This window comes from Equus caballus, chromosome 26, assembly GCF_041296265.1.
Source record: "Equus caballus isolate H_3958 breed thoroughbred chromosome 26, TB-T2T, whole genome shotgun sequence".
NCBI classification, from domain to species: Eukaryota; Metazoa; Chordata; class Mammalia; order Perissodactyla; family Equidae; genus Equus; species Equus caballus.
In genome coordinates this window covers 46,044,245-46,055,651 of record NC_091709.1, presented here as the reverse complement: position 1 = coordinate 46,055,651, position 11,407 = coordinate 46,044,245, and the positions used below count along the sequence as shown (strand labels likewise).

General features: G+C 59.6%; 1 protein-coding gene across 1 annotated transcript; it reads left to right on the top strand.

The window, feature by feature from the left end:
- The first annotated feature begins 988 nt into the window (after positions 1–988).
- Positions 989–4,827, top strand: LOC100050760 (cystatin-B). The gene is made up of 3 exons (XM_001491140.7): positions 989–1,336; positions 3,949–4,050; positions 4,497–4,827. The coding sequence occupies exons 1-3, from the start codon at positions 1,271–1,273 to the stop codon at positions 4,623–4,625; spliced, it is 297 nt and encodes a 98-aa protein (XP_001491190.3). The 5' UTR covers positions 989–1,270; the 3' UTR covers positions 4,626–4,827.
- The last annotated feature ends 6,580 nt before the right edge of the window (positions 4,828–11,407 follow it).

The following is an 11,407-nucleotide window of genomic DNA, read 5'->3' as shown; positions in this document are numbered from 1 at the left end:
TATGCCCCTGAAGCTGGTCACACAGGACGCCCTGCATGTAGAGAGCCGCCCCCAGCCTGCCCAGGGCACAGCGAGCATCCACTGAGGCACAGTCTTGGGCAGCGGTGGGGGCTGGATCTTTCTCAAAGGCCAGTCCTGTCCAGAAAGCTCCCGGCACAGGCCCCACCCTGCCCCACGTAGGACACCGACCCTTCCCTGCCCAGGTGGCTGTGTCTATTCTAAATCCTAAAACAAATCCCGCCAGAAACAAGTCCTTTGCTCATGTCCTTGATCCCACCGCTACCCCCACCCCAGCCTCAGGCTCACCCCCACCGCTGGACCCCTTTGCGCCCTTCTGGCCACCCACATCAGCCCTTTACTGTGTCCCCCCGTCACAAGCTTCTGATGTCCCCAACAGCCCACACCACAGGCCGGCACAGTGGGGCGCTGGCCCACGCCTTGCAGCTGAGGAGCAAGGTGGGCAGGGCCTGACTCTGGGCTCCGGGACGCCCTGGCAGCCCCCTGCCCCTCTCCCCAGCTCCTGCAGGTCCGGGCTGGGCTGGGCGCGGCTTCTCTGGACCCTGCCCCTGGCAATTCTCGGGTCCAGCTCCCCACTCTTCCCACTCATCTTCAGGCCCTAAAAGTCTCGGCCATTTCAGAACCCACCGCTGTCCATGGCACGCACGGGACAGTGCTTCAGGCTGTGGGGACATGGAGACCAGGGCAGGACAGTGGGGTCTGGAGGGACTGGACCATCCGCATTCTGCGACCTGCACGCAAGGACCATGTACCCTGCGCATCCTCCACGACGCCTGGCGTCTCCCGACGCCCCCGACGGTTCCCCAGGACCCCCGACCGCGCCCACCCAGCGCAGCCCATACTGTCACCCTCACCACCACCCCTGCCCCGCAGGGTCACACCCCCACCCGCGTTCTCGTGACTCCGTCGCCGCGGGAAGGACGACACCAAGCCCCGGGCGGGGGGACCCAGCAGCGCAGGATCCGTGGTCCCGAGACTGTGCCCACAGAGGGGGCGGGAGCACTCGGGCTGCGGCCGTGAGCGTGCCCAGCGCCCATCTCAACGGGTCTGCGACCCCGCGCCAAGCTCGACCCAGACGCAAACCCCCTCCGCGCCGGGCGGCGTGGTCCCGCCCGCGTGTCACGTGACGCCGCGCCGGCTCGCAGAGGGAGGGGCCCAGGTCCGCACTTCATGTGGCTCTCAGGGTCCACGGTCACCGGCCGCTCTCCGTGTCCACACTCGCTCTCCGTTCCCACCCCCGCCCACCGCCAGGATGATGTGCGGCGCGCCCTCCGCCACTCAGCCCGCCACTGCCGAGACCCAGGCCATCGCCGACCAGGTAGGCCGGGCCGCGGCGGGGCTGCCGAGCCGGGATGGGGTCGGGGTCCTGCCCGGGTCCTGGGGACCCGCCGCCCAGGACGCTGAGATGGCGGCTGGAGTGCAGGCGAGCGCTGGGTTCGGGGCCCGCGCCCCGGCTGGGTCACGGGAGAGCGCCCTCCTGCCCTGGGGATGCGCACGGCGAGGCGCGGAGGGGCAGGGCCCTACTATGAACACCCTCGGGTAGTTGGGAAAAATCGTGTAGAGAGAGAGCAGAGCATGCCGCAGGTGGGGTCGGTGAATCCGGGAAAGTGAGTACAGGATGTTCACTATGCTGTTGTTGCAACACTGTGTGCACAAGTGTGAAATCCTCTCCAGGTAAAAGGATTTGAAAACGGAATGCAAAGGGAGCTAACCGGCTGGGGGCAGAGGCAGAGCCTGGTCCGACCCTGGGCGGCTGACTGACCCCGCCCTCGGTTTCCTCATCGGTAGCCTGGGCGTGGGGAAGGCACCTGCAGGGGAGGTTCTGGTGAGGGTGGGTGAGGGGGCTGCCCCACCCATCCTCACGTGTCAGCAAGGTGAGTCTTTACCAGCAAGACAAGGTGCAGGCCAGGAAGGCTGGAGGTCTGAGTCTGGAGAGGAAAGTAAGACAGACTTGTTCCCTTGTGACCTCCTCTCCTGCTTCTGCCCCTGGAAGCCAGGGCCGGTCAGCCCAGGGTCCTGCTCCAGGCTTGACCACATGACGGCGGGAAGGGGGTGAGTCAGTCCCACGAGACCTTTGAAAATGGGGACTTTGCAGGAACTCTGTGTGTGAGCCTCCCCTGGGCATGGTTCCTGCTCTTCCCCCACAGCTGCTCCACAGCCCCGCCCTTCCCAACATTTCCTGGTTTTCCAGGCCCCAGAAATTCCCCACTGTCCCATGGACATTGCATGTGAGTGAGCTCATTCAGCAGAGAGAGTTGCCATCTCAAAGGGCCCCGTACCTTGGTGTTGATCACTTAAGGGTGACATGTAAGTGGCAGTGTCACTGCTGCTGGGAGAGACTGTGGGGCAGCTGTGGGGGAGCTGGGCACTGGCTTCAGAGTCGTGCATTCTGTACCCGCCTCCTGGAGAAGTGCCCGCCAGCCATGTCCTTGTGCCTTCCCTGGCTGTCTGCCCCACCCTGGACCCCTGAGGGCCAGGAACAGGCAGCTTCCTAACTGACCTGGGGCCCTCTGTGCTCCCTTGGTACAGCCCAGCCCATCTTACTCCCGGTCAACAAGGGAGTCAGTGAACTGTTGTCCCGCAGGCAGTGCCCTGGGCTGGCATTCCAGGCCTCCGTCTCAGCTGTCCTTGCACACTGCCGTGGCTTTCCTGCCTCCACTCCTGGAACAGGCAAAGAGACAGGCCATTCCTTCCCAGCCCCCGGGCAGGTCTGTGGGTGTCACTCGCCCCGCCTGGGCTTGTAGACCGTCTGCGGGGTCAGTTCCCTGCAGACCCAGCAGGCACTCTGCATGGACAAGTACAGGTAAGTGCCCAGGCCCGGGTGGGTGCTGCCCCAGGGAGATGCACACACCACAGTGAGAACCTTCCAGCCGCGTGGACAGAGCAGGGGAGCCTCTGGACTGTGGCCGCCTTCTCCCCGCCTGACGGCCCTCCTGGCCCTCACTGCCCACACTCCAGTCTTCTCTCCATCCTTACCCCCAGCAAGGGCCCTCCCTGAGGCCACTGGAAGGCCATGCAGCCGGGACTCAGTGCATGTAAGGAGGGAGAGCCCCCTTGTCTGCCAGCAACGGGCATCTTTCTGCAGCTGGTTTAACTAAATCCTGGAACCCTCTGGCACCCATCTGATCCCTCCAGCACAGAGTCAGCGTACACCAGTGCCCCCTAGTTCGTCTAGATAGCAGGCAGAACTCTTTCAAATCAGGTGAGATTTTAAATGAAAAAACAGACAGACTTGGTCTCTCCTTCCCCCATAAAGATGCTCTGTTCCTGAAAGGCCAAGACCCTGGAAAATAGCACTGAACCAAAAGTACAGTGACTGACACCAAAGATCAGGCGCAGCCTCTGCCCAAGGGCCTGCATCCCAAAGAAACCCCTCCCAGTGCAGCGAAGCCCTTCCACCTGCACGCACAGGTCTGCAGCCTTATCTGCTGGAGGGGAAGAGAGGACCGCCTGGAGCGGGCAGAGGGGACAGTGCAGGGAATTAAGGCACGTCCGTAAGATGGAAGACTACGTTTAGTTTAAATTTTAGCATTTCCTAGTTTTCAACTTTAAAACAGTAATTTGAAAATGATAACCATCCATGAACCGTTGGCATGTCAGGTAGAAAGAAGAACAGAGCATAAAGTTCTACATGGCGTTGTGACGATGAAAATAGAAAGATCTCCCAGGCCTAGAAAAGGGAGGGCAAGGAGGCGCAGCGGTGGTGTTGCTGAACCTGGGGAGAAGTGAGGCGTCGCTTCCTGAATGTCGGTGTCGGGGCTGAGTGTACTGCGTCCCCTCCGTGATAGAGACGCGTCGCGTCACAGAACGTCTGTGCAGGGCAGTGTCGGAATGCGGTTTGTAAGACAAACGTCAGACACGAGGTCTTGTGTGAGTTGCTGTGGCAGGAGCAGCGGCATCTCGATTTTTCCATTCTCTCCCCTTCCCCAGGTGAAGTCACAGCTGGAGGAGAAGGAAAATAAGAAGTTCCCTATTTTTAAGGCTGTGGAGTTCCGGAGCCAGGTGGTCGCGGGGACAAACCACTTCATCAAGGTGGGGTGTCTGCCCCGTGGGGGGTCTGGCCTGATGGGTGCTCGTGCAGAAGTGGGTGGCATGGGCTCATAGGTGCCATCTCAGGGGTGCTTAAAGGGGGATCCTGGCCAGCCCCTGCTTCAGGGGTTTGTGGCCTCTAAAACGAATGTGTCTACGTGTGTGTGTGCCTGTGTGTGCACACGCCAGCCTCCTTGGAGGAGAGGACCGAGCCTCTTGGGGAAGTGATGGCTCTGATGGAGTGAGTGTGGGGTGCGAGGGTGTCGCTGGGGTAACCAGGGCGTCTGGTGCACTTGAAGGAAGGAGAGGGGAATGTCATCAGCCCCGTCACTGATGACCTGAAGGGACATGGCTCCCCCACATCCAGGCCTTTCGCAGACTGTCGCGTCCAAGAGGGGAGCTGGGGTCAGAGGCTGCACCTGCCCCCTCACTCCACTCTCTCCTTCCAGGTTCAGGTTGGCGATGACGACTTCGTGCACATTCGAGTGTTTAAAAGCCTCCCACACGAAAACAAGCCCCTGGCCTTGTCCAGCTATCAGACCAACAAAGCCAGGCACGACGAGCTGTCGTATTTCTAGCTCCTGAGCTTGAACAGATCCCGTGTTCCATGCGGGTCTCCGTCCTCTGAGGACGTGTGTCTGGGATCATAAATGAGTGTTGTCTCTACGCTGTGCCACATGGGGTTGAGCGGGTGCTATGTGCCCTCTGTCTGTATTTCTAAATTTCATTGTGTTGATTTTTGTCCTTTCAATCAATAATCTTAACCACATTACTTTCAAAGAGTGCTTATTGTTCTCAATTCTATATATTTTAATGTTTACAAGTTTCCTGTTTTGGGTTTTTTTTCTTCATCTAAAAGCATAATCACAGTATAGAGGAGTCCAGAGGTGAGGGTGACATCTGTAAAAGGGCTTTCAGAGGCAGGTGACAGCTGTCCGGTTGGAGCCCCTCCTGGGCCGTGTGCTGACCTGAGCTGGCCGAGACCCTTCCACCTGAGGAGCTGAGCCCAGGGGTCTGCCCAGGGTCACAGCAAGTGGGCGGTAGACACAGGATTCCAGGAGCCTGTGTTCTAACTGTGGCTCCACATGCTGTCCTCTTGCCTCTGTGTCGTGTCTCCAGGCCTCGGTTTCCCCCATAAAATGAAAGGATCTGAGCAGCTGTGATTCTGGAGCATCAGTTTCAGATGCACTCAGACAGTCACACACTTTACACCCAGTAGAGATGCCCAGATGCGTGTGGGAGAGGCAGGGACATCCCGGGTCACTAGGTGCTCGTGCAGAGTGGCTGGAGCTGCCCAGAGCGCTGTCAGCCTGGAGGCCCTCTGGGCTTGTCTGCTGAGTGGCGTGGCTCAGAACCCCAGCATCCGGCAAGAGCACATCCGTTTAGTACCACTTCTGTCCCCAGCAGGACGCTGCCTGTTACTGAGTGCAATGAAAAAGTGTGCCCCATATGTTCTAAGAGTACAGCCTATTCAGTGAAATGTCTCTGGTTCTGCATCACAGCAGAAAGTGCATTCCTGTGGGCAAAGTCGGTCTGACATTCCTGAACTCTGCTTTCCCTCTGCTGCTGGCGACTGGTATCTGTGCCAGGTCCGCAGCTGAAGGACCGGGCTCTCCAGGCCGTGACGGCGTGAAGAGCAGAAGGGTCGGAGCAGACCGTGAGCAGAGCTTTGAGAGCGGCGATAAGAGGACTCTGAAGACTGGGCTGTGGGCATCCTCTTCTGTTTCTGGGAGCGATGAGAATAAAAACTGCCTAACATCCTCTTAGTCTTGCACACACAGTCGGGCACTTCTGCATTGAAATGAAGACGCAATATATTTTCCACCTGGGGCCTTCCAGTGAAAGGCAGGTGGGGTGGTGCCATCTGGGATGCTGAGAGGGACCCACGGCCCATGCCTGCAGGAGGGGAGCAGGAATCAGCAGGGACAGCAGCCAGGGAGACCCCCATGGAGGCAGGTCTCACCACCAGGTAAGAGTGGCAGCCTCATGGGCTGGGCTGTGTTCCTGGGGTGAAGACAGACGTTAGAGACTAGAGAGGTGGGGGCTGCACAGCGTTGTGAGTACACTGAATGCCACCGCACTGTGCACTTCAGTGGTTCATGTGTGTGGTGGGCGTTTCACCTGCATGCAAACACCCCGCGTCAGATGGTGAACCAGAGCCCGGTTGTGGGCACTTGGCAGTGCTGTTGGGGGACAGACCCTGTGCTGGGGCTCTTCCGTCTGCCACCCTGGCCCAGCCTCTGGGCTCCGCCCTGCCCTGGTCCCTGACCTGTGTGGATGCCCTCCCCCTGTGGCTCTGAGCCCCTCGCTGCCGGGACCACCTCGGGGCCTCCTGCTGGTGCCCTCCCTTCTACAGGACATTTCTGGCCTTTCTGGCAACTTGCCCGCCAGGTAGCCCTTTGAGCCAGGCTCCTAAATGCTCCCCTTATGACCACCCTGGGGCTCTGCACCACCCCGTACGATTCCACAGGCTTGTGAGTGGCCCCTTTATAAGGGCTCCTCAGATCACCCCTGTCAGAGTGCCATCTGTCTCCCGGGAACCTGGGTTGATGTAAATGCCCAGAAGACACTGACATAGGCTCCCCACCACGAGAGTCACAGCCCCTAATTCTCAAGCTCTCCAGGCAGAGAGAAGCCCTCTGGGTGGGCAGGCTCCTGTCCCTGGCCCACCCCGTCCTTTCTCAGCCACCCTTACCAGAGTCTTACCCTCACCCGGAATTCTCAGGGAAGTCATTTTCCCAAAGCCTGAGGGGTCTGCAGGCCCCGCACACCGGCTGGCTGAACAGCCCCGCTGTGCTGTGCTGTACTGTGTGATGCCCAGGTTCTCTCCATACCAGGCGCTGACCCACATGGACGCCTTCATCCTCTGGCCCGGCCCCTTGCTGCGGGGACCACCTCAGGGCTCCTGTGGCTGCTCTCTCTTCCACAGGACTTTTCTCCCGGTTCTGGGAACTCGCCAGAGGGCCGCTGGGGGTGGTCAGATGAAGGGTCCGTGTCCTTACCAGCTGGAGAGGAGCTTACCTGCCACACTCCAGTCTCTAGTTGCCCTCAGACACGGTGCCTCCAGAACTCAGGGTCCGCTGGTCCAGATGAGATCAGATGCATGTTAGACCAGATAGGGGCACACGGCACTGATGTGGCCTGGAGACCACGGCGGACGTGGGTGAGCCGTCTCGTTATGAGGTGGAGTAATCGAGCTGCCTGGAGGCGGCCTCACTTCACCTTTCTATCCTCAGAGAAGAGGGACGTGGCTCCAGCACGCAAGGGCCAGAAGAAGACTCCAGCATTCCAGAGGAAAGGGGGAATTTCTCTAGAACCTGGGTGTGGGGCAGGCTTGTCATCTCTGACTCAGAATCCAGTTACGATAGAGGAGCCATGGACACACCTATACACCAAGGGGGAAGAAGAACTTTTGCATGGCAAAGACCACCACCAAGTCAAAGGAAAATGACAAACTTGGAGAACATACCGCAACTTATAGAGGAAGTGGTTAACGCTGCTCATGCATAAAGAACTCTGAAGAGAGGCGAGAAAAGGAGAATTCCTATAGGAGATGGGAAAGACCTCAACAGACGATGCACAAAAACTCTTCAAACGTCCACTGAACTCTCAGTGAGAGAAGCGCGGGTCAGCCGCGCTGAGCTCCTCTTCTTTCCAGTTCCACTGGAACGCCCGGGAGCTCACTGACCACCCTGTGGCCGGGCTGGGGGGACGCGGCCTCAGAGGGACGCGGCCTCAGAGGGAGAGGGGGCTCCCTTTCCCGCCCCCCTTGCCAATTCCGAGGACCAGCTTCGGGCATTGATCAAGTGTCACTGCTCCTCCTGGGTCCAATTCCTTCACCCCGGGAGGTGACAGTGCTGGTCCTTCTAGCCCGGCAGGTACCACACTCGCCCTGTGGCTCACCCACACCTTGTAACTAAGTCCTCAGGTCATCTCCAGACCACACCAGGACCTTGCTCTGCCAGAAAGGCAGAGAGAAAGTGGGGGAGCAGATGTGAAATGCAAAAAGGTGGCGCCCTTCTTAAGGGGACCTGGGTGCCCTCTCTCAGACCACACATGCACGTGCCCGTCCAGCCCTGAGCCCCACTGCACATTGGTTTGTACCCTGTAATACTGGTGTGAGTATTTTGATCATTTGCCTCCCCCACGTGACCAGAAGCATGGTGTCCACAGTGCCTGGCACCTGGTAGGTAGCTGACACATGACCGAATGACGGGACGAGGATGGAACCCCTCATCTAATTCAGGGCTCTCTGGTAGTGACGTGTTCCCAGCTCATCTCTGTAGGCCCCGAGTCTGCGCCTCCCTCGCCTGTCCCTACCCATCTGGCCCCGGGCTTTGCAATGGGACCCACAGCTTCCCCAAGGCCAGGCAGCAACCTCAAAGGCCCAGGGCTGCCCACCCCTGTGGGTGAACTTTGACCAGTTAGAGAAGATGGGAGGGAGCAGGTGAGACTGTGGTCCCCGTGGCCCCTCCAGAGATGCCCCCGCGGGACTCCTGGCCAGCTGGGTCAGCACCTTCTCTCCCTCCCCTGCCTCACTCCCCTCCTCTGGCCGCACCCCACAACCCTGGGATGGCACCTGCCCCGAATAACACTGGAGCTTGAAGCTAGGCCCGGCTCCTTTCCAGGAACTCAGACTGTGAAAGCCCTAAGCCAACGTGGTCTCAAGGGTGGGCCTGGACATGAGGCCTGTCTTCCCGCCCCCTGGGGAAGCCTGCACATGCGTCCTCTCAACGGTTGAGGTTCGAGGGCCTGCGTGATCCTCCTGCTGGACACTTGGCTCAGAGCCTCTGAGAGGGAAAGGTGACCAGGTCAGGACTTGCCCCACCCCACCCTGGTCCCCATCACAGGATGTGTCGGGTAGAGTAACAGCCCCCCAGGATGCCTGTGCTCAGTGCCCAGAACCTGTGAATGTTACCTTACAGAGCAAAAGGGACTTTCAGATGTGATTAGGATGAGGACCCTGGATGGCAGATGTCCTGGGTCATCTGGGTGGGCCCAGTGTCATCACAGCGTCCTTACATGAGGCAGGCGGGAGGGTCTGTTGGAGAGTGAGGGGCTACACTGCTGGCTTTGGAGATGGAGGGGGCCACGAGCCAAGGAATGCAGGTGCCTCTAGAAGCTGGAACAGGCGGGGAACAGACTCCCAGGAGCCTCCAGGAGGAACCAGCCCTGCCCACCCATTTTTAGCCTTCTGGCCCCCAGAACGGTACGAGGGGACATTCGTGTGGCTTTAAGTCACTACACTGTGGGACTGTGTTAGAGCAGCCACAGGAAATTCATCCACCAGGATTGGGCCTCGGGGCTAGGAGGGCCTCGCTGGGGAGCTAGGCAGCACGGGGAGGGCCCCAGTGAGCTTGACAGGTGGACTCGGAGGTGCTTCAGACGCGAAGAGAGCCCACCTCCGCCCCCACCCTTCCCCTGGCCTTTCTGGCGGAGCAAGGAGCCTGGGTGGCCAGGAGATGACCTGAGGACTTAGTTACAAGGTGTGGGTGAGCCACAGGGTGAGTGTGGTACCTGCCGGGCTAGAAGGACCAGCACTGTCACTTCCTGGGGTGAAGGAATTGGACCCAGGAGGAGCAGTGACACTTGATCAATGCCCGAAGCTGGTCCTCGGAATTGGCAAGGGGGGCGGGAAAGGGAGCCCCCTCTCCCTCTGAGGCCGCGTCCCTCTGAGGCCGCGTCCCCCCAGCCCGGCCACAGGGTGGTCAGTGAGCTCCCGGGCGTTCCAGTGGAACTGGAAAGAAGAGGAGCTCAGCGCGGCTGACCCGCGCTTCTCTCACTGAGAGTTCAGTGGACGTTTGAAGAGTTTTTGTGCATCGTCTGTTGAGGTCTTTCCCATCTCCTATAGGAATTCTCCTTTTCTCGCCTCTCTTCAGAGTTCTTTATGCATGAGCAGCGTTAACCACTTCCTCTATAAGTTGCGGTATGTTCTCCAAGTTTGTCATTTTCCTTTGACTTGGTGGTGGTCTTTGCCATGCAAAAGTTCTTCTTCCCCCTTGGTGTATAGGTGTGTCCATGGCTCCTCTATCGTAACTGGATTCTGAGTCAGACATGACAAGCCTGCCCCACACCCAGGTTCTAGAGAAATTCCCCCTTTCCTCTGGAATGCTGGAGTCTTCTTCTGGCCCTTGCGTGCTGGAGCCACGTCCCTCTTCTCTGGGGATAGAAAGGTGAAGTGAGGCCGCCTCCAGGCAGCTCGATTACTGCACCTCGTAACGAGACGGCTCACCCACGTCCGCCGTGGTCTCCAGGCCACGAGCTGCATCAGCGCCGTGTGCCCCTATCTGGTCTAACATGCATCTGATCTCATCTGGACCAGCGGACCCTGAGTTCTGGAGGCACTGTGTCTGAGGGCAACTAGAGAGTGGAGTGTGGCAGGTGAGCTCCTCTCCAGCTGGTAAGGACCCGGGCCCTTCATCTGACCACCCCCAGCGGCCCTCTGGCGAGTTCCCAGAACCGGGAGAAAAGTCCTGTGGAAGAGAGAGCAGCCACAGGAGCCCTGAGGTGGTCCCCGCAGCAAGGGGCCGGGCCAGAGGATGAAGGCGTCCATGTGGGTCAGCGCCTGGTATGGAGAGAACCTGGGCATCACACAGTACAGCACAGCACAGCGGGGCTGTTCAGCCAGCCGGTGTGCGGGGCCTGCAGACCCCTCAGGCTTTGGGAAAATGACTTCCCTGAGAATTCCGGGTGAGGGTAAGACTCTGGTAAGGGTGGCTGAGAAAGGACGGGGTGGGCCAGGGACAGGAGCCTGCCCACCCAGAGGGCTTCTCTCTGCCTGGAGAGCTTGAGAATTAGGGGCTGTGACTCTCGTGGTGGGGAGCCTATGTCAGTGTCTTCTGGGCATTTACATCAACCCAGGTTCCCGGGAGACAGATGGCACTCTGACAGGGGTGATCTGAGGAGCCCTTATAAAGGGGCCACTCACAAGCCTGTGGAATCGTACGGGGTGGTGCAGAGCCCCAGGGTGGTCATAAGGGGAGCATTTAGGAGCCTGGCTCAAAGGGCTACCTGGCGGGCAAGTTGCCAGAAAGGCCAGAAATGTCCTGTAGAAGGGAGGGCACCAGCAGGAGGCCCCGAGGTGGTCCCGGCAGCGAGGGGCTCAGAGCCACAGGGGGAGGGCATCCACACAGGTCAGGGACCAGGGCAGGGCGGAGCCCAGAGGCTGGGCCAGGGTGGCAGACGGAAGAGCCCCAGCACAGGGTCTGTCCCCCAACAGCACTGCCAAGTGCCCACAACCGGGCTCTGGTTCACCATCTGACGCGGGGTGTTTGCATGCAGGTGAAACGCCCACCACACACATGAACCACTGAAGTGCACAGTGCGGTGGCATTCAGTGTACTCACAACGCTGTGCAGCC

Bases quoted from the DNA above. Each gene is read 5' to 3' on its own strand.
- LOC100050760 (XM_001491140.7), top strand. From the start codon at position 1,271: ATGATGTGCGGCGCGCCCTCCGCCACTCAGCCCGCCACTGCCGAGACC. The intron at 1,337-3,948 runs GTAGGCCGGGCC...CCCCTTCCCCAG, and splicing joins CCCAGGCCATCGCCGACCAG to GTGAAGTCACAGCTGGAGGA. The intron at 4,051-4,496 runs GTGGGGTGTCTG...CTCTCCTTCCAG, and splicing joins GGACAAACCACTTCATCAAG to GTTCAGGTTGGCGATGACGA.